Below are 21,744 nucleotides of genomic sequence, written 5' to 3'. Positions count from 1 at the left end.
GCGGGGCCGGTGCCCGAGCCGGGTCTCGGCGGTCCGTCCTGGCTGCGGGGTCGCGGCGGCAACGGGTGCGAACCTGCGTGGGAGCGGCCGCCCCGGCCGGGCTGAGCCGATGCTGGCGGCCGAGCCCGCCGCTGCCGGTACCATGTCCCAGCCCGAGGCGGAGCGAGCGGGCGACGGCTCCGCGCCGGAGCCGGAGCCGGGGCTGGAGCCGGGGACGGGGCTCCCCGAACGGGCCCCTCACCGGAGCCGCAGCCGGCGGCCCTCGGGTCGCGACTCCCGGCGCGCCTCCTCCCGCTTCAATCGGCGGAGCTCGGCCGAGCTGGAGCTGCTGGTGTACCCGGCACCGGACGGGGTGCGCGGGGCGTCGCCGCCGCCGAGCGCCGCCGGGCTCCAGGAACCGGAGGAGACGGAGAGCGAGGAGGTGGAGACGCGGGCAGTCGCCACCTCCCCCGACGGCCGGTTTCTCAAGTTCGACATCGAGATCGGCCGCGGCTCCTTCAAGACTGTCTACAAGGGGCTGGACACGGAGACCACCGTGGAGGTGGCTTGGTGCGAGCTGCAGGTACGGCCCCTGCCAGCACCTCTGCCCGTGCCCGCCCGCTCGCTGCCCGTGCCCGCAGACCCCCGCCCCAGGGCAGCGGGCTCAAGAGGGGCACTTGGGCCCTTCTCCGTCTAGTTTCTCTAGTGTGTACAGGCCCCCGGCCCTGAGCCCGCTGTACCCTGCTGCCTGCCTGGGAGCTGCGTGGGGCACCTCCCCAGGCTGGAGCCTGTTCTGGTGAGGGCAGGGACCCTTGAGCCCCCACTTCTGCCTGGCACTACCAGCCAGCGGGGCCACAGCAACAGGGCAGGACAGGGACCCGTGGCTGGGCACGGGATCCCCACGCTGCCCTGTGCTGTGCCCATCACTGCCAGTGCCTTGGTGCCTCACAGGGCTCCTGGCCTGGGCCCAGACTCCTGCTTAGCACTGCGGCTTCTGGCCCTCCTGCCCATCACGTGCTCTTTTCCATTTGCCTTCTCGCTGCCTGTGCTATGGAGCATGCCAGGGCACCCAACCTCTTGGTGCCAGTCCCTGGTCTGGGGCTTTACAGGTGGATCACGGATGAGCTACTGGGACTGAGCATCCCACTGCCTTTCTGGCACCCACCAGCTCACAGCTTTCCCTCTGAGACAGCAGTAAGGGCAGCAATGCCCCTCCTGCCTGCATGTCTGTGCCAGTGCTGGAGCTGGCTCTGAGATTTGCTCCGACAGCCTTTGGTTTGCTTGGGAGCACGTGCCTGCAGTGGGTGGGGGCTGGGAGTCAGTTTAGAGCAGGGTACAACCCGACCTTGTGTGCTCTCCCTGCTTGACCTTGGCTGAAAGAGTGTCCATGGGCACCTGTGTGCCATTTCTGTGATGCTGCCAGGGGCTGTCTGCTGGGTTTTCTGGGTCTCTGAGAAGCATCCCCATCTCCTCTCTACTGCCATTCTCCTTCACCCCCTGATAGCAGGATGCAGGCAACGAGGTGCTGAGGGAAATGGTGAAGATGTTGCTTCTGCAATGCCTTCAACCATTCATTGTTTATGATGGGCCTGATCTTGTCCATGGAGGTGCACAAGGAGAGCTGTGCCGTGAGGCTCCCTTTTCTCCTTGGAGCCCCTGAGGTAGGGCTTTGGTGAAGTCCAAAGTCTTCCACAGACTTCTGACCCTGGGATGGCTGCTGTGGTGGGCAGGTCCAAGTCCTTATTGACACAGAAAAACATGTCTTGAGAGTTTGTTGTCTTGTTCCTAAAAGCTTGGTGGTGCAGCAGCAGGTGGTTGCCAGGGCTGGGTCCTTGGGGTAGCTGCAGACCAGCAGAGCAAGAAGAGATCTTGAGAGAGAGGTGGGGGGTTTCTGGAGGGAGTGAATTTGGCCACATAGGGAGGAAAGTGAGGATTTGACCCCCACTCATGAGTTGCACAGTTGCTTCTGTTGCTGAGAGTTCAGTTCAGAGCTGGCTCAGTTGTCCCACCCTTGTGCAGCCCCATGACCCTGTCCAAATGCCCCTGAGCTCTGTTGAATTCCATGTCCCTTTGAGTGCTGTCTGCTGCTGGGGACAGACTCTCCTTGGTGAGCCCAGGACCTTCTCTGCATGAGTCAGCCGTGCCTGGTGCTTCCCACTTGGCTCCATGTCCCTCCCTGTGGGTCTCAGCCCCATGTGAGAGCTGTGCACCAGCTCACATGTGCTGGCAGCTGGGATGAACAGCAGGACTGGCAGCCCATCTCCTTCCTTGCCCTCCTGCTCATCCCTGCAGCTGCACGTGGGCAGTGCTGGTAACTTGCAAAGGGGGATGTGGCCACACCATCCAGGTGGGGGAAAGGAAGTTGGGAAGCAAAATGCTCCAGTGCCTCAGTCCAGCAGGCACATGCTGGCCCCAGTGCTGGTCCTGAGGGTTGGCCAGGAGCCGCAGGGAGCCTGGGGAGCTGGCAGGGCACGGGTACAGAGAGGCCAGAGTCTAGGCTGAGCTCCTGGCATGGACCCTTCTGTGAGCATCCCATGGTGTTGGGAAATCTAGCAGACCTGGCTGCTCTTGGCACCCACCCTCCCAGGGGAGCACAACCAGATCCCTGCGGGTAGCCCAGCCCTGCTCCCACCCCACACTGCCCTGGCGCCTCCTCCACCACTCCTCCACCCCAGCCCTCTCCCCTCCCCACACAGTATTTGGCTTTGTCCCACTGAGTGCTCTTTATCCAGTGTCTCTTGTCCCCAGATCCATGTCCCACAAGGAGCTGAGGATACAGATACAGACTTTTAGAAGTTTTTTTTTCAGCAATTATGTGAAGAGTTGTACACTGTGACACAAAAACAGGATTTGGAACCACAAATAAAAGTGGCTGTGGTTCTGCCATTTTAAAAATAGCTTTGTCCTGTGCATTTCACAGTTTTTCTTCTATTGCCTTTCAATTCCAAATGAATACCTAACCTCAGGCCTGACCTGTTCCAAACCAGCGAGCCCTGTCCAGCTGCTATGATGGACCCCAATCCCAAATCCCAGCTGTCCTTACTGTCCTCATCCTGCCCTTCCCTCCTCGTAGCCTGGAAAATTGTAGGCTGGTTTTGCCTGTCCAGTCTTCCTGTGAGACCCCTCTGGGGAGCTGCCCAACCCCATCCCCTCATGCCACTGCCCCCCGCCCTGAACACAGTGTCTGTCTGTGCCTCCCCCCTGTGTCCACAGCCCCACTGTTTGTGCTTTCCAGCTTTAGCCCAGGACTATTTCTGTGGTAGGTGCTGCGGGCGGTGGGGAAGGAGGAAGCAGGGAGGAAACCAGAGGCCCAGAGTGGGGTCAGGCTGTAAATACCTGTCTGTGAGTGATTTTCCTGTGGAACCCCTTGGGACTCCCCAGTGAGGCAAGAGCATCCTGGACAGTGAGTGCTGTCCTGCCTCCCCTGACCCAGCACCCAGACTGCACAGATAACCTCAGCCAGCAGCCCCGGGGCTGCGGGGCACCTTGTGTGGGTGCTCACGTGCCTGTGAGCGTGCAGGAGCTCCCTGCTCAAAAGGAAAGGCCTGTGGGCTGGGCAGTGAGGCATTGGCACCCACTGCTGCTGTAGAGATGGCTTCTCTGCAGGGGGCTTGTGACTCCCTGTGGCTAGAGATGCTGTGGCCGTGGCTGGGTGCTCTCCAGCACCCACTCCTTGCCTCACCATGATGTTGCTGTGAATGCTCCTCCAGAGTGTGAGTGCCAGTGTGGAGCCAGGACCCTTGAGGGCTGTGTGAGCAGGACAACCAAGGGCTGTGGGAACGGGAGAGCACTGTGAGTGCTGCAGAGTATGCTGAGCACCAGCACTGCCAAACACTGGGGACAGCCTCCTGCTGCAGAGGTGAGAGCCATCCTTGGCCACCATGCCTAGCCCATCCTCCTCACTCATTGGCCTCAGTTTCTAGTGTTGGCTGTGCTGGGCTCCCTGACAGCCAGCTCCTGGCTCACAGGATGGGGCTGGACAACTGCCACCCAGTTCCTCACTGTTGCCACGACACCATCCCCAGTGTCGTCCTCCACCCTGTGAGGGTGCTCTTAGGAGAGGACATGGTGTGCCTGTGCAGCATGTCTGTGCTGTCAGCCCTGCCTGGCCTGCCCTCCCCAGTGCTTGTTTGGCTATTGATCCCACTCAGTGGGGTGAGCATCAGGATACCTGGGACCAGGAGCAGCTGCCACTTTGGTTGTGCAGGAGGAATGATGCCAGGTGTGCCCGCAGCCCTGGCACAGGCTCAGGGACATGCTGAGCTCCCCCAGATCTTGCTCCAGGCACGCTGGGAGAGGTGGCCTTGTGCTGGGGATGGGGGTGGCACAGTGGGGGCTATGCTGGTGCTCCAGGTGAGGTCTGCTCTCACTGAGCTGGGAGGGCTGTGGCCACCCGTGATTCCCTCTCTGCCCCCGTTCACAGCCCGTGTCGGCTTCCTTGAGCCCTTGCAGGCTTGCAGTGTGCAGTGAAGCCTCCAGATGGCTCAGTGGGGAGTAGGGAGGCCGAGGGGGGCGTGGGGGGGTGGGGGGGTGAAGGTGACTGTGGCACTGGGCAGGGCAACCAGCACGTGCTGCTGGCCATGCAGGAGTTCGGGTGCTGTTTTCGTCTTCGCCTATGAAAGGTCCCATTCATCCCGGTGCAGCAGGCTCAGGTTCTCATCTGGGCTGAGCCAGTCCTTGAGCGTGTGTTAAATGCAGGGGGATTATGGAGCTGCTCCAGTCCAGCCGTGGGGCCGCCTGTGATGCAATGAAAATATTACGAAAGCTGCTGGGGCTGATGGATGGCGGCCACCGGCCAAGGGGCCAAGCACGGCTCTGGCAGCGCTGGCGGTGGGAGCTCTGTGGCAGCCCCAGTTTCCTCAGCCTCTCAGCATGGGCTGGGCAAGGGTCCCAGCTGGGAGGCCCCCAGGCTTTGCAGCAGCTGAGCTCATCAAGACCCCAGGCTGCGGTGGAGTTGTCAGTGCTCCTGCCTCTGCCCAGGGCACTGAAGTAGCAGCTGCCCCACTCGGGGCAGGAACGGCTCCTCCAGCTCTGCCCAGTCAGCTCCTCACTTCCTGCACCCTTGGGCTGTGTCCCTCCAGGATGACGGGTCTGTCCCCTTCGCTGGCCCTGGCCCCAACTCCACTCAGCAACCTCGGCTTCGGTTTCCAGTTTAATTAACTCGAGCAGGAGGAACATGGAAAAACCTGGGCTGGAGCCTCCCCCGCCTGCTTTCCCCAACAAAGGCCTCATTGAGGCTGGCCCGGCACCCCGCCATGCAGAGCTTGGTGCCGGTGGTGCCTCGGTGGGGGCAGAAGAGCTGTGGCTGTTGTGTCTGCACAGGGCAGGACAGCAGCAGCCACTGCAGAGCCCCTGCATGTCCCCTCAGCAGGATGGCTTCAGGTCGGGGTTCCCCATCCTGTGGAGGGGTGGTGGGCTCTGCTTGGGGGCTGAGCAGTGGGAGCGTGGATGGGTGACCCCAGCACAGGATGGTGGGGAAGCACATGGCCTTCTCAGCTCCAGAATGGTGGGGTGGTGGGAGAACACTTTCTGGGGCGGTCCCAGCCCTGACCGTGCTGCTGTGCTGGGGGACAGCAAGTGTGACCCTGCCTCTGTGCTGGGGCCACAGCAGCCTCTGTTGCTTTGTATGTAGGGAAGTGGGATGGAGATGTGATGGCCTCTTGTAGCCAGGGCATGCCCCATGCTCAGCAGGATCCCACATGCCCCCCTCACCCCCTCGCTGGCTCCCACAGACACGGAAATTGTCCAAGACAGAGCGGCAGCGATTCAGTGAGGAGGTGGAGATGCTGAAGGGGCTGCAGCATCCCAACATCGTTCGCTTCTATGACTCCTGGAAGTCAACCATCAAAGGCCAGATCTGCATCGTGCTGGTCACAGAGCTGATGACATCTGGCACCCTGAAAACGTGAGCAGGGACCACTGGGTTGGGGTGTGCAGGGAAGGGAACAGGCTCTCTACTGAGATGCTCTTTGTTGCTTGCCCTTCGTGGGCACCTGAGTCTGGATAGCCTTGGCATGGCAACGGTGGACTGGGCCAGGGCTGGGGCATGGTCTGAGTCCCACAGGTCTGAGCCCTGTTGGTTCCTGGCAGGTATTTGAAGCGGTTTAAGGAGATGAAGCTGAAGGTGCTGCAGCGCTGGAGCCGGCAGATCCTCAAGGGGCTGCATTTCCTGCACACCCGCTCTCCTCCCATCATCCACCGTGACCTCAAGTGTGACAACATCTTCATCACGGGCCCCACGGGTTCAGTCAAGATTGGGGACCTGGGCTTGGCCACACTTAAGCGAGCCTCCTTCGCCAAGAGTGTCATAGGTGGGGTCCCAGCATGGCTGGGCTGACGGGGGCTGTGGGGGCTGCAGAGGGTGGGCACTCTGGGGACACTGAGCTTCGTTGCCACCTCCAGGCACCCCTGAGTTCATGGCACCAGAGATGTATGAGGAGAAGTATGATGAGGCTGTGGACGTCTACGCCTTCGGGATGTGCATGCTGGAGATGGCCACCTCAGAGTACCCCTACTCTGAGTGCCAGAATGCTGCCCAGATCTACCGCAAGGTCACCTCGGTGAGGCCCTGGCCCCAGCTGTGGGTGACGCTGCTGGCTGATGCTGCAGGAGCCAGGGCAAGGGGCTGGGGGAACAGTCAGCTGGAGCTGTCAGGTCTTGCTGCTGCCCTAAATGTGTCATTGTGCAGGTTGTGCAAGTAGCTAAAGGTAGTCTGGGTGGTGAGGCATTGCTCTATCAGGACATGGAGCTGGGTGGGGGGGGCATGTCTTGGCCAGACCCCATGTTCCTCACCCTACACCAAGCACTGCCAGCACGTTAATGGGGTGGAACAGGAGCAGGTCTGCTTAGCCACCCCCTGCCTGGGGTGCCATGTCTGCCCTGGCCGGTCACAGCTGGCTCCTGCCAGCTCCTGCCTGCTGGAGTGGAAACCCAGAGCCCTGGGGCATCCTGGCCCATGCAGGCACATGTGCCCTGGCCATGGGAGCCGCTGCAGCACCGGTGGGGTTCTGGGCTGGTTCTTCCCTGGGCCCTGGGAGCCCAGCATTGTGGCAGGTTGGCACAGAAGGTGCTGATACTCATCACCCCCAGGGCCTGAAGCCCAGCAGCTTCTACAAGGTGAAGGTGCCGGAACTGAAGGAGATTATCGAGGGCTGCATCCGCATGGACAAGAATGAGAGGTAGGGGCAGAGAGGGGGCCTAGGGGGCACAGTCCCCTTTGGGCCCCAGTCCATGCTGAGCTGTGTCCCACACAGGTACACCATCCAGGACCTGCTGGAGCACTCCTTCTTCCAGGAAGACACTGGGGTGCATGTGGAGCTGGCTGAGGAGGATGATGGTGTCAAGTCTGGGCTCAAGCTCTGGCTGCGCATGGACGACACAAAGAAGCTGCATGGCAAATACAAGGACAACAATGCCATTGAGTTCCTCTTTGAGCTCTACAAGGATGTAGCAGAGGAAGTGGCCCAGGAGATGGTGGGGATGGGGACAGGGGAGCCCTGGGCACCGCGGGGTCCCAGCACCCCAAAAGTGACAAGGCCCCTCCCGTGCAGGTGGTCCTGGGCTTTGTCTGCGAGGCTGACTACAAGCTGGTGGCCAAGGCGGTGCGGGATCGCGTGGTCGCCATCAAGCGCAAGCGGGAGAAGCTGAAGCGTGTCCAGGACGTGCCATCGCCCGTGGAGCCGGGACAGCCGCCAGGCGTCCTGCGGCTGCTGGAGGAGCTCAAGTCCCCACAGCCACCCGGTGCCCCTGCAGCTGCCACAGCCACCCCTGGCTCCAGGGATTCTGTCTTCAGCAGCACCTTCCCTCCCGAGCCTGAGGAGCCCGAGGCTGACCAGCACCAGCACTTTGCCTACCGGCACACCAGCTACTCCTCAGCTACTTGTGCGTATGCACTGGGGCAGGCAGCAGCTGGGTGGGCAGCAAGGGACTTGGGGTGGGAGGTCCCACTCCTGCTCCCAGCCCCACGGCCCTTTCCCAGGCACCCAACCAGCAAGGGGGGCTTGCTCTGGTTCATGGCAGTGCTCCTCCACAGCTGACTGTGAGACAGATGGGTACCTGAGCTCCTCTGGCTTCCTGGACTCCCCAGACTTGGCCCATCGCAACTTTGTGGCTGGGGACCCTGCCAGCCCTCCACCCACCCGGCCCGTGCGCTGCTTCCCCACGGTGAGCAGGGCCCCATGAGCAGAGGGGTCAGAGCAGCTGCAGCTCTGGCTCACCCCATCCTCTCCACACAGAGCATCGCGGTGCAGCTGCCCACTGAGCGCTTGCCCCCTGCCAGCGGCTTCTCCTCCCCGGTGGACAGGTGAGGCTGGGGGGGCAGGGCGGGGGTTGGACTGGGAGTGTGGTATCTGGGAATGGCCACGTTGATGCTCCAGTGCTGGGGCTTCCTGCAGCTACACCTCAGATGTGGCATCGGGCATGAGTGATGGCTGTGAGGGACTCTCGGCCAGCGAGCAGAGCACCAAACTGCCCCCCAAGCGACCCTCGGGGAAGCTGCTGCGGCGCCGAGCCCGGTCCAGGCTGCGCATCACCAATGTGAGTGCCACAGGTGCTGGGTGGGTGCCAGGTGGGCACTCCCAGGCTGAGCCAGCCCTGCCTTCCACAGATCTCTGACAAGAGTGATCGGGTGGTGGAGTGCCAGCTGCAGACCTACAACAACAAAATGGTGACCTTCAAGTTTGACCTGGATGGGGACAACCCAGAGGAAATCGCGGCTGTCATGGTGAGCATGGGATGAGGGCAAGGGTGGGGGTCTGCCTGGCTGCCCCAGGTGCTGACCAGCCCCTCTGCCCCCAGGTCCACAATGAGTTCATCCTCAAGTCGGAGCAGGACAGCTTCATCAGCCGCATCAGGGACATCATCCACCGCGTGGAGACCCTGCTCCGCAAGGACGGGCGCAGCGGCGCTGAGCTGCCCAGGAGCCCTGAAGCTGAGGCTGGCATGGGCAGCCCCGTGAGTGTCAGCCTGGCCCCGCCAGCACTGGCAAAGCTGTTGATGCTGAGTGTGGCTGGGGGTGCTGCCTGGCCCCAAGGAGCTCAGGGGGAGGGGGCCGGAGTACAGGGTCCCTCTGTGGTCACTTGCCCACTCCTGTGACAAGTCGTGGTGCTTCCCCTGCCTGGCACAGCCTCCAACTCCTGTCCCCACAGGTGGTGGGGCCAGGGTGCAGCTTAGCACAGATTGGCTTGGGCCTCTCTGCCTCAGTGCTGGGCTCAGCTCATCCTTCTTGCAGGTGGACCTGCAACTGCAGGGGTTCTCACGCTCCATCTCCTCCTCATCCTCACTCAGTGGTATGTCTGTGCCCCTGCCTCAGCCCCTCTCGTCCTCCCCAAGCCCCATGCAGGGCAGGTGATGGCCTCAGCCAAGCTTGAGTGGGTCTCATGGGACATGTCCTGCCCTGGCTGAGACTATCACCACTGTGCTGCAGACCTGGGCTGCACCAGTCCCAGCCTCTCTGTGCAGTCCCCCGTCCTGCCGTCGCTGAGCCGCTCCCCATCAGAGACTGACCTGGCCAGCCCCGCAGAGCCGTTTGCAGCCCCGGCACCGCTGGAGTCCCCCGCAGGTACCAGCGTGGCAGGGCCGGCTCTGTCCATCGCACCGGGGCTGCTCCCTGGCTCGGGACTCTGGTGTGCCTGGGTGGGAAGGAGGGGACCCTTGGGACCCTCTCCTGACACTCCCCTCTCTGCAGGCTCTGTGCAGACCTGGCCCCTCATCTCGATGGCTCCCTTCTGGCTCACGTCATCACCAGCATTCCCACAGACCCCCTCAAGGACCCCAGAGAGGCCTGTCCCACCAGCCTTGCCCCAAGCCCTCCTGTCCCCACAGTCTCTCCCCACGTCCCCTGTCTCCTGTGAGCCCAGCAGCCCCCTGAGTCCCCCTGTAACCAGCACACCCTTGTCCCCCACCACCCCCCTCCTGTCCCTGGCCAATGTCTTCTCCCTGGCAGTGATGAGTGTGGCCCACACACTGCTGCCCACTGTCTCCCCCACTGCCAGCTCAGGAGGGCACCTCTACCCCCCGCTGCTGCCAAGGCCACAGAGCCTTGTCCTGGGGGCCACGCGCTTTGTCTACCCTGACCCCACCAGCACAGCCAAGGCAGTTCTGGCTGGCAGTGGGATCCTGGAGTCAACAGGGACTGACGACCCCACTGCTGGAGGGCCCTTGTCCTTCCCACTCCCAGCACCAGCCCCAGTGAGCCCCGCAGGAAGCAAGGCCGTGGGTGGCCCCCTACCATCGCTGAGCATGTCCATCCCAGGGAGCCCAGAGGGCAGCACGGTGAGTGTGGGGGAGCAAAGACTCCCCAGGGCTGCTTGAGGTGGAGCCCAGTGCCAGTGGGGACTGGCTGTTTGCTGTGGATGCTGCCCTGGGATGGGAGAGGGAGCCTCATGGCTTGTGGAGCCACTTGGATGCAGGGAGGGCTGAGTGGGCAGCGGGTACCAGGGCACAGGAGCAGCAGTGGGGGAACAGGAGATGTGGGGGAACATGGGGTGGGGCAGCTGATGGTGCTCAGGTGCCCGCAGGTACTGCCTGGTACCCCCAAGCCCAGCCACTCACTGATCGTCTCCGAGTCGCCAGCCCCTGCTGCGCCCAAGGCCCGGCTCTCGCCCATCAGCGAAGGTGAGGCAGGGCAGGGCTCGGGCTGCGCGGCGGGGCCGTGCCCACGCTGTGGCACCACCATGTTCCTGCCTCTCCATGTGCCCCAGACCCCACCAACTGCCCCTGTCCACAGCAGAAGCCAAGCCCCAGGTGCTGGGCCGGTTCCAGGTAGTGCCAACCAAGGACGTGGCCGTGCCCTCCACGGTGCCAAACAGCAGTGAGGGCGACCAGCAGAGCGTGGAGCTGGCAGCCAGCAGCTGCCCCCCACCCATGGTGCCCGACACAGCCCACAGCTTGAGCAGCTGCTCGGATGTGGGGCTGGAGGCAGAGCAGCAGGAAGTCGGGGCCAAGGAGGCGCCGGCCAAGGAGGGCACGGTGCCAGCGGAGCCGCTGGGGAGCGACCAGGAAGGCCCCGGGGAGGAGAGTGCAGACAGCACACCACAGGCCATGCTGAGCCAGGTGTGGCTGAGCTACCCCCGCAGCTTGACATACGTGAGCAGCGACGACACCGAGAGCGAGGACGAGGAGATCTGGGAGGAGCTGCAGAACCTGCGCCAGAAGTGAGCAGGGGGGTGAGCTGCTCCCAGAGGGCGACGCGGGGGCTGCAGGAGGGGACGGGTCTTCCCACCCGCTCCAGGCGGGAGGTCGGTGCTTCTCCTGCAAGGCACTGCTGCCAGAGCCCATCTCGTCCCCAGGCACCTGGCCGAGGTGCAGCTGCTGCAGAGTGCTCAGAAGAAGGAGATCGAGGAGCTGTACCTGCGGATGGGCAAGCAGCCGCCACTGGGCATCGTCTCTCCCGCTGCGATGCTGTCGAGCCGCCAGCGCCGCCTCTCCAAGGGCAGCTTCAACCCCTCCCGCCGCAACAGCCTGCAGCGCCTGGAGCTGGCACAGCCCGCAGGTGCCGCCCCTGCTCCCCGCGGGGCCCCGGGCTGAGCAAGGACCCTCGGGCTGGCTCTGGTGAGGCCGGTGCCCCCTCTCAGGGCCGCTGTCCCCGCAGGCATCATGCGCCGAAACTCGCTCAGCGGCAGCAGCACCGGCTCGCAGGAGCAGCGCCTGAGCAAGGGCGTGACCTTCGCCGACGACCTCGGGCGCTCGGTAAGCGGCGGGACCGAGCCCCGGCCGCGCTCGGCTGGTCCCGCAGCTCTCCCCGCTCACGGCCACTTCTCTCCCCAGTAGCCGGCTGGCCAGGAGTGGCTTCTTTAACTACCTCACCCAAGTGCCTGCGGCCCCAGGGCGGGCAGAGCCCCTGTACTGCCTGGAGGGCAGTGCCTGGACCCCCTGCTCCCCTCGGCCCACGGTGGGGACCTGGGGGCTCCACAGTGGCAGCGCAGCTGTCCTGGGACAGGGCTGTCCCACACCTGTCCTCCCCCAGCCCCTTTGCTGGACGACACACACCAGGTGTCCCCACCTCTCGTGGCTTTCCTGAGCTAAGCCTGTCCCGAGAAGTCCCCGCTCACGCCAGCCCCGCCCCACACTGAGCTCCAGCCCCCTCCCCGCACGGGGCCGAGCCCCCCGCCCGCCCGGTGGGGCGGGATGAGCTCCCTGCAGCCCTGCCAGGTGATGGAGCTGGAGCACCAGGAGCTGCAGGACCCAGGAGCACTTTGTTAAGAAGAGCCGTCCAAAGTGTTTTCATAAAGATGAGTTGAATACCAAGGGAGTCTCTGTGTGTCTGTGGGGCAGGACCTGGGGCTGTTGGCCCCGCTGGGCAACAATAAAAAGTGGAGCAAAAAATGCCCCCCAGCAGCCCAAGTGGGGTGAGATCCCGAGCCAGGCTCAGCCCAGCAGCAACTCAAACACCCGCACGGTGTCTCCAGTCAGAGGGTTTATTGTGGCGAGTGGTGGGACCCGAGCACCCCTGTCCTTCCCCCGGGCACTGCCCTGGTAAAAGCGCGGGGGCTGCCCGGGGGTTGCCCTGCCTGGGGGGAGCCCCCGGGGCCTTCCCCAGGCTCGCGCTGAGCACGGGGCGAGCCCAAACCCCTCAGGCCCGTCCTGCCCCGCGGGGAGGGGCCGCTCGGTCACGGGCCGGGCCAGGCCGCGCGTGCCGCGCTCAGCTCGCGGCGCCCTCCGCCCTCGCCCGGGCCCGGGCCCGCGCCGCCTCCGCCTCCTGCTCCAGCTCGTCCAGGAATCGCTCCTGCGACACTGAGTAGAAGGTGTACCCGTCTGCGGGAGGAGTTAAGGAAAAGCAGCGGGCGTAGCCCCAGCGCCCCCCGGCCCAGCCTGGCTCCGCAGGATACAGATGCCCAGCGTCACCGCGCCGATCCCGAGAGCAAGCAAGGTGTTGCGGCCGCGGAGCCGGCGCTGAAGGACGCGCTGTCGCTGGGCGTGCTCCACCTGCGCCATGAGGCGGCGTTGCTCGGGGCTCAGTCCTGGCTCCCGGGCCGGGTCGATGCGCCGCGCGAACGCCGGTTCCTCCGGCGCCGCCATCTTGCCCCGCAGACTCCGCGCGGCGCGGTGACGTCACATCCGGTGCTGCCTGGGGCGCGCTGGCCAATCGGAGCGCGCGGGCAGCGCGCGGCGTCGAACGGTTGGCTGAGCCCCGGCGCGTGCCGGCGGCGGCGCGCGCTGATTGGCGGAGGGGGGTCACGTGAGGGGCCGGGCGTTGAGGCGCGGCAGCGGCGGGAGCCGCGCCCGGGGCTGGGCCGGGCCCGGTTCCATCGCCCGGTTCTGCCCCGGAGGCCCCGCTCCGAGCTCGGCCGCACCGAGGGGCCGCGCCGTCCCGGTGGTGTCTCTGGGCACTCGTGACTCAGCGCGGCCGGGGGGCGCTGGCGGGGGCCCCGCGCCGGCCTGTCCCGGTGAAACCAGTGTCGTCAATGCGGCTTCGGCCCCGGGCTGCTGAATGGGGTCCCCGGTGCCCGCGGAACCCCCTGGCCGGGACCCAGGCCCCGTGTTCAGCGGCGTCGCTCCCGACATCATCGAGGACACGCTGGTGCACTTGGCCACTGAGAACGAGCAGTACCTGAGCGCGCTGCCGGGGCACGCCGGGAGCTTCAAAGACACGCGCGTTGTGGGTGAGGGGACTCGGTCCCGGCAGCCCCGGGCAGGGAACAGCCGCACAGGGAGCCCCGGGAGACTAAAGAGAGTGACTGGTGTATCTCTTTGCAGAATTTATATTCCTTTTGGCTGAACAATGGCACCTGGACCAATCAACGAGGTACCAAGCAGTGGAGTTACTGGAAAGGTAAGGAGAGCCTTGAGCACTTGGGCCTTGGCATGTCCAGTGAGGAGGCTGCCCTGCCCTGCCCCCTCACTGAGAACACGAGTTCTGTGTCTGTCTCTTCATCCACTTAATCCAAATTACCAGCTCCCTGTATGCTCAGGCTACCCGTGGAATTGCCTTTTTCCTTCTTCTCAGCTGATACAGAAAATGGATTTTATCCTTTCTCCATAAAACCATAATGGTCTTCACTAATTTTAATCAGAGCTGTACTAACTTTGTATTTTATATTAATTTTTGATTTTAGCTTGTACCTTAAGTTTGTCAGGTGTCTTAATCATGCAGTTTTAGACAAAGAGGAATTTAACCCTGTAGCTGTACGATGAACTTTGAGAAATGAATCAAAACCTTCTTCAGATTAGAGGCTAAACTGTAAGAAATAAATCAGAAAACCTGTCTAAATTTGAGGCTTGATGCTGTAACATTGTTTAGATAAAAGGAAATACAGAGCTGCAGAGATAAGAGCAGCCCATTAGATGTGTTAAAAGTCACCCAAAATATCCTGCTTAACTTTGAGGGGTTATCAGTTGTAACTCAGTGTATAAATCTAGAAACACAAAAGTCTCATTAACGTGTCTGTGGTGGACTTAATCCCCCATGTCCCCAGCGCTGAATAAAAGGAATGATTTTGTTCTGTTCCATTGGATTTGATGGTTTCTTGTCTCACAGCAAAGAGAACTGCCCTCTGAGCTGGTTTGGGTTTTGCAGGTTTATGCTGAAGCAGGTGGAGCAGCTGTGGGAGCCCTCCCGAGGGGGCAGTGCCCAGGGCCAGGGCAGCAGCTGGAGCTCCGTGAAGGACCAGCTGGTGGACACCTTCGTCCTGCGCCTCGTGTCGTGTGTCCAGCTCGCCAGCAAACTCTCCCTGCACTACTGTGTAAGGCAGCCCAGCCTGCCCCTGCTTGGCAGGGATCCTCAAAACCCCACACTGCCTCTCTGAAAGACAACAGTGATAATGAAATGCAAAAGACACGACGTTCCCTGCAGGGCAGGCAAATTGCCACTTGGCCAGTAACAATTTGTGGGGAAATGTTCCCAGTGCTGGGGGGGAAAAGGCAGAAAAACTTGAGCCTGTGATTGTCAGGAAATTGGGTGGCTACAGGGGGTTCACACATGCCTGCAGATGGTTTGTGGAGTCGAGGAAACCTGTGGGAAAGGTCTGAGCTGGACTTCTGGTGCCAGCTCAAAGGACAGGTGGGTGAGTCGCAGCCTCACACTCGTCAGGAGGAGGCACGTGAGGAGCACTTTGTTCCTGCCAAGTGCCTAATGGCCTGAAAGATGTTTTTTCTCTTTTTTCCTCTTCAGAGAGTGACCAGTGACAGAGCTTTAAAGTTTCTTCAATCCTTAAAATACTCCTACTCTAAACAGGAATTGCTGGAGTCAGAGCTTACTGTTTTAAACACTCTGCACTTCCATATCAATGTGCCAACTCCATTGGCCTACTTGGAATTGCTTCTGGAGGTTCTAGGTGAGAATGTCAATCCCAGAGAGTGGAAAGGAGGTTTCTCAGAAGGGTAATTGAGCTATTGCTGATCTGAACCAAACCATCTCCTATTACAGATTTTTTGCACATGGAACTGTTCAGATTGTCCAGGGCTTCACTTTTCAGATGAGAACTTTGCCCTTTGTAGACAGTTATGAATGTTGTTGGACAGCCAGTCGTGCGAGTTCAAAACAACCAAACCTGGTGTAAGGCCACATTTCCCACCCTCACCTTTTTCTTGGCCTAGGTGTGACAATTGAATTTCAGAGTGAATGAAGTTATACTGAGGCTGAGGGAGTGTGTGGCATTCAGAGACAGGGCACTTGTCCTCAGAAACTTCCATCCCTCCCTTACAGTTCCTAATACTTCTGATTCAATTTATTGACCCAGAATGTGGGGCTGATGGTGTGATCTCTGCCAGGACACAACGGGTGCTTGCTTCCTGCCAAACCCTTACACCAGCTGTGTGTGCAGCTGCTGGACTTCTGCTACCTGACCAGAGAGGCCATCTATGACACTTTGCTGAAGATCACCATCGAAAATTCCACACCCAGCAAGCTGCAGGTGTAAGGGTCTTACCTGACTATGACTTAAAATAACCCTTTGAAATTAAAACTCTAAAAAAGCCTAATTAATAGTAGCATAATTCTTAGTATGCCATTTTGGGGTCATCTTTTGAAAAAGAAGTAATTTGGGGGGCTTTCAGCATTGTTTCCTAATACAGCAGTTCAGAGCGATCTCCACAGCGGCTTCAGGGGCAAGGAAAGTGTTTCACTTGGTTGTTGAAGTCCAGCCTTGCACTGTCAGTTCCAGCTCCCAGTGTAAGGCTTTGGTTGGCCTGAATAAGCCAACACCTTCTGGGCCACAGCAACTGCAGCAGGTGCTTTTGAGTTTTACACCTGAACACACTTTTCCTTCTGCAGAGCCAAGTTTTTGATGGTGAAGGAGGATTTCATGCTCTTGGCTGTTGGGATCATCAGCACAGGTGTGTTCATCCTGAGCCCTGGGCGCTGGGAGCAGGTACAGTTGCTGCTCAACATGTTGGCTCCGTAGAAACACGATGCCAGAGTGGTTTATCTGTTTCAGTGCAGAAAGGAGAGGGCTGGGGCTGTGCTGGCAGTGGCATGAGGGAGGGCACATTTTTTAGGGTTTTGAGGAGGAAGCTCTGGGCCTGTAATAGCTGAGGGCATGGGAAGGTTCCACCTGCAGCGTGTGCAGGCACTGGTGTGTCCTCACCCTTCGTGTTTCACAGCCAGAACCCACCCCCTCAGGCAGTGCTAGCAGGTAGAGAGGCCATGGGACCAACTCCCTATGCAGCAGTTACTTTTCTCAGTCTGTAAACTTCTGGGCTTTAGGCACTGCAACTTTTCTGTTTTTTTGTTCAGGTTGTGGAGCATTTGAACTGCATCACTGGCATTACTCCACAAAGCATCCTGGAGTTCTCCTACGCGGTGCTGAGGCGCATCCTTGGCAGCACCACACCCGACCCGAGCAGTGCCCTGGGAATTGTGGAACCAAAGCTCCTGAGGGCAGGACCCTGCCTCTGAAATAGACCCACCTTGTCTGCAACTGTCATGCTGCTGCAACAGTCCCCGAGGCTCAGTGACACTGCCTGGCCTCCCAGTGCAGCTCAGGGTTACCTTTGGTCCCGAGCACCAGGGGTTCTAACAGCCTGTCAGTCGTGTGCTCGTTAGCAAAGCTCATCCTGCCAGGCATCACACTTGTGCTCTGCAGGGAGGCCCAGCAGCACACCAGTGCTTAGATGTGCCTCTTTGGGGCCCCAAGAGATTCATTGTAAGAGGTGCATCTTTTAAATTTGCTCCAAGTTCCCTTTGATTAAAGAGGCCCCTCGGAGTAGTCAGGTCTGAGATGTGCCACAGCTGGTGCTCGGCTGGGACTGGGATTGCTGGGAGCAGCTTTCACACCCACGCCACATCTGGGGCTGTGCTGTCTCCACTTGCTGCTCTTCTAAAATCCCTGAGTATCTCCAGTTCCCTCTCTGCCAGCACTTGGAGCACATTTGCTCCTGCTCTACCACAGCCAGCAGCAACCAGCACTGTGATGAGACAGAATCCTGTCATGACAGCAGGTGCCCAGGCAGCACATCCCCGTGAGTGCCACGGTTTGTGCTGTGCCAGGCAGTGCTGGAAGTTTTAGTGTTTCCTCAGTGCAGCCTGTGCAGGAACAGGCTGCAGGAGGGATTACAAACTGTTTTAAATGGTACCAAACCTTGTTAAGTTTGATATGTTAAGTGCTGATATGACTTAGAAAATACTTTATTTCAAACTGTAGTTACTCTTTAAAGACCAAGCAGAGTTCTGGGAGTTTTTCTGCCTTACTCCCCATGTTTGTAACATTGGCCAAACACCCCAAAAGTACCAGGTTAGCATCCATGTAATAGCTGTGTTTTATTCTGTTCAGCTCAATGATACAACTTTGCATATTGCTTTTCTATAAACTACTTGTAATAATGGCATTTTAAATAAAGTGTCTTGTGGATTTTTGGTATTGTAAACATTTTGTACTGCTTAATATTAAGAGACATCTTAATTTGCCTTTCTCCAACATAATGCAGACACCCCACAGCTGCCAGGCTGAGTTCTGACCACAGTTACTTGTTATAGAATTGGGATGAGACCCAGGCAAGACCCCATTTCAGGTTAGTTAACATGAATTTTAGTGCTTTTGTCCATTGCTCCTCAGAGTTAAATTGTGTTTTAATTGAGTAAGAGCCACCACTGCCACCTGTGTCTTCAATCTTTCCTTTCTCCACGTCCATCCTGTATCACACACAAGGTTTTATTAGTGCATTTCTTCTGCAAACATTTGATCTCAGTGTGACATCAAGTGCTAAATTTTCAATTTGACATTCATACTATCCTGTAAGAAATATTTTCTTTTTAAGAGGCACCTAGCAAGCCTCAGGTCTTCACCCAAGGGGCTGGCTTTAAGTTTCCATTAAACTAGTAAGTGCACATCATGAAGAATTCCAGATGATTGCAGAAAGCCAGGAGGGAAACACTAAGCATGCTGGGGACAGCAAGCAGGGGTTCATCTACACTTACATTGCAACACTCACCTGTAAGGCAAACAAAACCGAGTTTCACCTTTTTCCACTTCCTCCTTAAACTGCTGCACACAGTCCAGGAATGCCACCATGGCATGATCAAACTTATTGTCCCAGAAGAACCTCAAGCCTCCAGAGCAGTACAAGGGGAGCTCCTGGAAAAGAGGTTTGTATTGGGCACCCCAAGTACTTGTTTTAAATACAGTCACTGCAGCTCTTCAACCTCATGTGAGGCTTAAATTTGTCACAGGATGCTCAGAAACAGTTTGTGGCACAGAGTGGGTGTGACTGGTTTTGTCAAAGTGCCTACCATGTGTGGGCATGTGTTCCTGACCTCCATCCATCCCAAACCATGCCAGCCACCTGTCAATCATGTCACCTGCCTCTGGCCAGCTATGGTGTCACATTTAACAGTTCTGTCACTTAACACCACTGGCTGGCAGAACCAGTGGCTCGATACAGGATGTGGAGTAAATGAGATGTTGCCACACTGGAGGAGCTGGGACAGCCAACTCTGCTGGACCCACATTCATAGAAAGCGAGTTTGTTTCCCACATCCTCAGCGTGACCAGGGCTCTGGCACTCAAAATCTGTCCCACAACTTGTGTGGCTTCTCTTACCTTGGACTTGTCTGTGAGGGACTCCAAATAGGAGTGGTTGCCATAGGGGACGAGACGGTATCTGAAAGGAGACAGGATTCACAGGCAGCTCAGCCTGCCTGTCTTTCTCTGGGCTGTAAGTGTGTGGTGTTGTGTTGTACCTCTGAAACTTGAGGCCCATTTTGTTGGCCAGAGCATGCAGCAGCAGCACAGTCTGCCCCCAGGCAGCGTTGATCTCATTCCACTCCACAGGAACGCTGGGGAGGCGGCCAAGCCTGAAGTTGTTTATTGTGCCAAACTGCCCACTGTGCCTGTGGGAAGAGGAATTACACAGAAGTGTGCTGGGCTGGGAACAGCTCCTGGCACAAGAACCAGATAGGGGAGTGTCCCAACAGCACAGCACACACACAGTGCCAGCCACACACACGGAGGGTTTGGGCCTCTGCTTACCAAGTGTATGGAAATACCAGCCACTTGTCCTCTTTTTTTTCATAAAAACACAACTAAAAAAATGCAAGCAGCCCTCCTGAGTTACTTGCTCTGTGAAGTCTGATGCCAGTGTCACTGCTGGCTAGCACAGGGGGTCCCAGTAGGGGCTGGTGAAAGAGCCATTTCCCAGTCCCACAGCCCAGCACAGCTGCTGCCAGGAGCTGGGACTGGTTGCTTTGTTGGGGGGTAACTGTGATCTGGCTTGCACCTTTCCTACTGAATGCAGTGAGACTTAAACAGCCCCACAATGCAGCTTCCAAGCAAATGGACATGATGTTCCAGTGTCTACGTTACCAGATGTGAAAGGTTGCATTGAAGACATTGGTTTTCTTTAATTTATCCAACTGCATCTGGGCATAGCGCATTTGGTTGTCCACACTTTTCAGCTCATCATCCAGCTCCAGCTGTTGCCTCTTGAACTCACAGTATTCCTTCTGATACCTTTGAGCAAAAGCAAGACAAGAAGTGCTAAGTGCCAGCTTTTACCTCAGAGCAACAGCTCTGTGGGGTCAGTTTGGTCCAGCCACCTTCCCTTCTGCAGAGAACAAGCTGCTCAGGCTTTTGGGCACATTTACAGGTTTTTCACATGACAATCTCATTTCTTTGTTGCCTCTAACACCACCACAGGCTGCAGGTCACTCACTGAGCCTCCTCCTGCTCCAGCCTCTCAGCCTCTGCTCTGACTCTCTCAAAGTCCTCAGCTACAGCCTTGCGGTTCTTCTCAACATCCTCCAGCTCCTGGATCAGCTGCTCTTCCTCCAGTGCCAGTTCTTTCAGTTCTGTCTGTAGCTTCTCTTTATCGTTCTCATTCATCTGTTCCAGTATCTCCAGACATCTCCTACAGGAAAGCAAACAGGATTACCAAAAACAAGGGATCCTGGAAAGACCCCCCTGCCAGTCCCTCCTTCTGTGGCAACCCCTGCATGTCTTGTCGACAATGAGCTCTCCGTGCTGATCTTGCTTCAAGCTACAGCATCCCAAGTCACCCATCAATCACTCACTTGTAGTTCTGGCACTCATTCTCTGTGATGTTGAGCTGTGTGTCCAGCTGGTCCAGCAGAGTGTCCGTGCACTCCTCACACAGGGGGTGATCCACGTCCGTCTGCCCAGACATGATGTCGAAGAGGTCACCAGTGACCTGCAGGAGGAGTCCACGTTAGTGCAGGTGAAGGCAAAGGCAAAGGCAGCTGCCCACTGGCTTTCAGCAGCTCCAGTTGGCAAAGTCTTCTCTGCAGGTCACATATTGATTGCAACAACCCAACTTCACTGAGCTACTCACCAACTGAGCCCCTGGGAGGCCAGTGCTACAGGAAACTGCAGTTTAGTTTTGCAGGGCATCAAGAAAACCTGATGCTCCATGACAAGTTTACCAGCTCGTGTCCCACTTGCCTTCAGCCTCCGGCTGAGGTTCTCCATCGTGCTGCCATCCGACGCCTCCCCGATCAGGGTGAAACTGTTGGCACTCTCTGTTGACATCATTCTTGGAAAGAACGTTACTCACGTGAGTGCCGAGGGCCGCGGGGAGGTGGCTCCAGTGCCAGCCCTGGCTGTGGGGCTGGGCCGGGAGGGGGACAACACGGGCCGCGGCAGCCCGGGCTGGGGTCTGACCCACAGCTAAGGAGCAGCACCCCCAGCGCCGAGCAGTTCTGCGTGTCCGAACTGCCGAGGAGCCCGAGAGCCACGGGGATCCCGCGGGGGACGCTCGAAGGGCCCGCGGGAACCTTTTCCCCGTCGGTCCCGTCGTCGGCTCGGGCTGCCCGGAGGCAGCGGACGTGCTCCGGGCCGGGCGGGAGTGCGGCGGCCATACCTGGCTGGCGGGATGAACCTCCTGGACACGCCATCCTGCCGGTTCTCCGCGAAGGCTTCCTGGGAGCGAAGGGGCACCGTCACCGCGGGGCCCGGGGGAGGCGCCGCCGCGCCCCGCCACGCCCGGTGCCGCCGTACCTCCGTCAGCGCGCTCTCCTCTTCGTGCGCGTCCCCGGGCCGGGCAGGGGCGGCGGTCACCAGGGGGGCTGCGGGAGAGGAGGCGTCAGTCGGGCCCGGGCCTGGGCCTGGGCCTGAGCCGCGGCCTCCCGCCCCGCCCCGCCCCGCCCCGCCGCCGGTACCGGTGAGCTCCTGGATGGTGAGGCGGTCAAGGACCTTGAAGGAGGTGTCGAGCTTGAGCGGCTGGAGGCAGCGCTGGCACACGAAGCTGACCTGCGCGGTGCCGCCGCCCGCCCGCGCTGCCTCCATCGCGCCGCCCGCGCGCGCCCCGCCATCGCCGCGCGCCGGACGTGACGTCAGCGGGCCCCGCCCCCGCCGGGCGGCCCCGTGTGCGCGCCGG

At 59.6% G+C, this 21,744-nt stretch overlaps 4 protein-coding genes across 8 annotated transcripts; 2 read left to right on the top strand and 2 right to left on the bottom strand.

Moving 5' to 3' along the window:
* On the top strand, positions 1–12,213 carry WNK4 (WNK lysine deficient protein kinase 4). 4 transcript variants are annotated; one of them, XM_071577620.1, is made up of 20 exons: positions 1–562; positions 5,712–5,884; positions 6,070–6,290; positions 6,382–6,539; positions 7,069–7,157; positions 7,233–7,452; positions 7,530–7,860; positions 8,012–8,142; positions 8,214–8,281; positions 8,373–8,514; positions 8,585–8,701; positions 8,776–8,931; positions 9,209–9,266; positions 9,404–9,538; positions 9,665–10,251; positions 10,497–10,593; positions 10,706–11,132; positions 11,268–11,470; positions 11,570–11,667; positions 11,749–12,213. In XM_071577620.1, the coding sequence occupies exons 1-20, from the start codon at positions 110–112 to the stop codon at positions 11,773–11,775; spliced, it is 3,891 nt and encodes a 1,296-aa protein (XP_071433721.1). In that variant the 5' UTR covers positions 1–109; the 3' UTR covers positions 11,776–12,213. The 4 variants fall into 4 exon arrangements, with proteins under 4 accessions (XP_071433721.1, XP_071433722.1, XP_071433724.1 ...); XM_071577621.1 differs by having other exon boundaries at positions 11,746–12,213; XM_071577623.1 differs by lacking the exons at positions 11,268–11,470; positions 11,570–11,667; positions 11,749–12,213 and having other exon boundaries at positions 10,487–10,593; positions 10,709–10,891.
* A 168-nt stretch (positions 12,214–12,381) lies between these two features.
* Positions 12,382–13,035, bottom strand: COA3 (cytochrome c oxidase assembly factor 3). Its single transcript, XM_071577658.1, is given in 2 exon segments — positions 12,382–12,732; positions 12,807–13,035. Coding segments are annotated over 2 exon segments (342 nt in total). The 3' UTR covers positions 12,382–12,619.
* A 348-nt stretch (positions 13,036–13,383) lies between these two features.
* On the top strand, positions 13,384–17,766 carry CNTD1 (cyclin N-terminal domain containing 1). Its single transcript, XM_071577648.1, is given in 8 exon segments — positions 13,384–13,580; positions 13,675–13,750; positions 14,495–14,660; positions 15,089–15,251; positions 15,688–15,832; positions 16,190–16,286; positions 16,652–16,750; positions 16,753–17,766. Coding segments are annotated over 8 exon segments (984 nt in total). The 5' UTR covers positions 13,384–13,408; the 3' UTR covers positions 16,819–17,766.
* BECN1 (beclin 1) lies at positions 17,656–21,692 on the bottom strand. 2 transcript variants are annotated; one of them, XM_071577638.1, is made up of 11 exons: positions 21,527–21,692; positions 21,366–21,433; positions 21,229–21,287; positions 20,811–20,901; positions 20,423–20,559; positions 20,065–20,259; positions 19,716–19,862; positions 19,094–19,243; positions 18,954–19,014; positions 18,346–18,488; positions 17,656–18,046 (listed from the first exon to the last, which is right to left on the bottom strand). In XM_071577638.1, the coding sequence occupies exons 1-11, from the start codon at positions 21,651–21,653 to the stop codon at positions 17,878–17,880; spliced, it is 1,347 nt and encodes a 448-aa protein (XP_071433739.1). In that variant the 5' UTR covers positions 21,654–21,692; the 3' UTR covers positions 17,656–17,877. The 2 variants fall into 2 exon arrangements, with proteins under 2 accessions (XP_071433739.1, XP_071433738.1); XM_071577637.1 differs by having other exon boundaries at positions 21,229–21,433.
* Positions 21,693–21,744: the final 52 nt, after the last annotated feature.

Source organism: Pithys albifrons, chromosome 25 (genome assembly GCF_047495875.1).
Source record: "Pithys albifrons albifrons isolate INPA30051 chromosome 25, PitAlb_v1, whole genome shotgun sequence".
Classification (NCBI taxonomy): Eukaryota; Metazoa; Chordata; class Aves; order Passeriformes; family Thamnophilidae; genus Pithys; species Pithys albifrons.
This window is presented reverse-complemented; position numbering and strand designations above follow the sequence as displayed.

Coding starts and splice junctions, on each gene's coding strand:
- WNK4 (XM_071577620.1), top strand. CDS start 110: ATGCTGGCGGCCGAGCCCGCCGCTGCCGGTACCATGTCCCAGCCCGAG. Junction 6,540..7,068: donor TCTACCGCAAGGTCACCTCG/GTGAGGCCCTGG, acceptor CATCACCCCCAG/GGCCTGAAGCCCAGCAGCTT. Junction 8,515..8,584: donor CCAGGCTGCGCATCACCAAT/GTGAGTGCCACA, acceptor TGCCTTCCACAG/ATCTCTGACAAGAGTGATCG.
- BECN1 (XM_071577637.1), bottom strand. CDS start 21,653: ATGGAGGCAGCGCGGGCGGGCGGCGGCACCGCGCAGGTCAGCTTCGTG. Junction 19,863..20,064: donor CTGGAGCAGGAGGAGGCTCA/GTGAGTGACCTG, acceptor TTTTGCTCAAAG/GTATCAGAAGGAATACTGTG. Junction 19,244..19,715: donor AATGCAACCTTTCACATCTG/GTAACGTAGACA, acceptor CTCTTCCCACAG/GCACAGTGGGCAGTTTGGCA.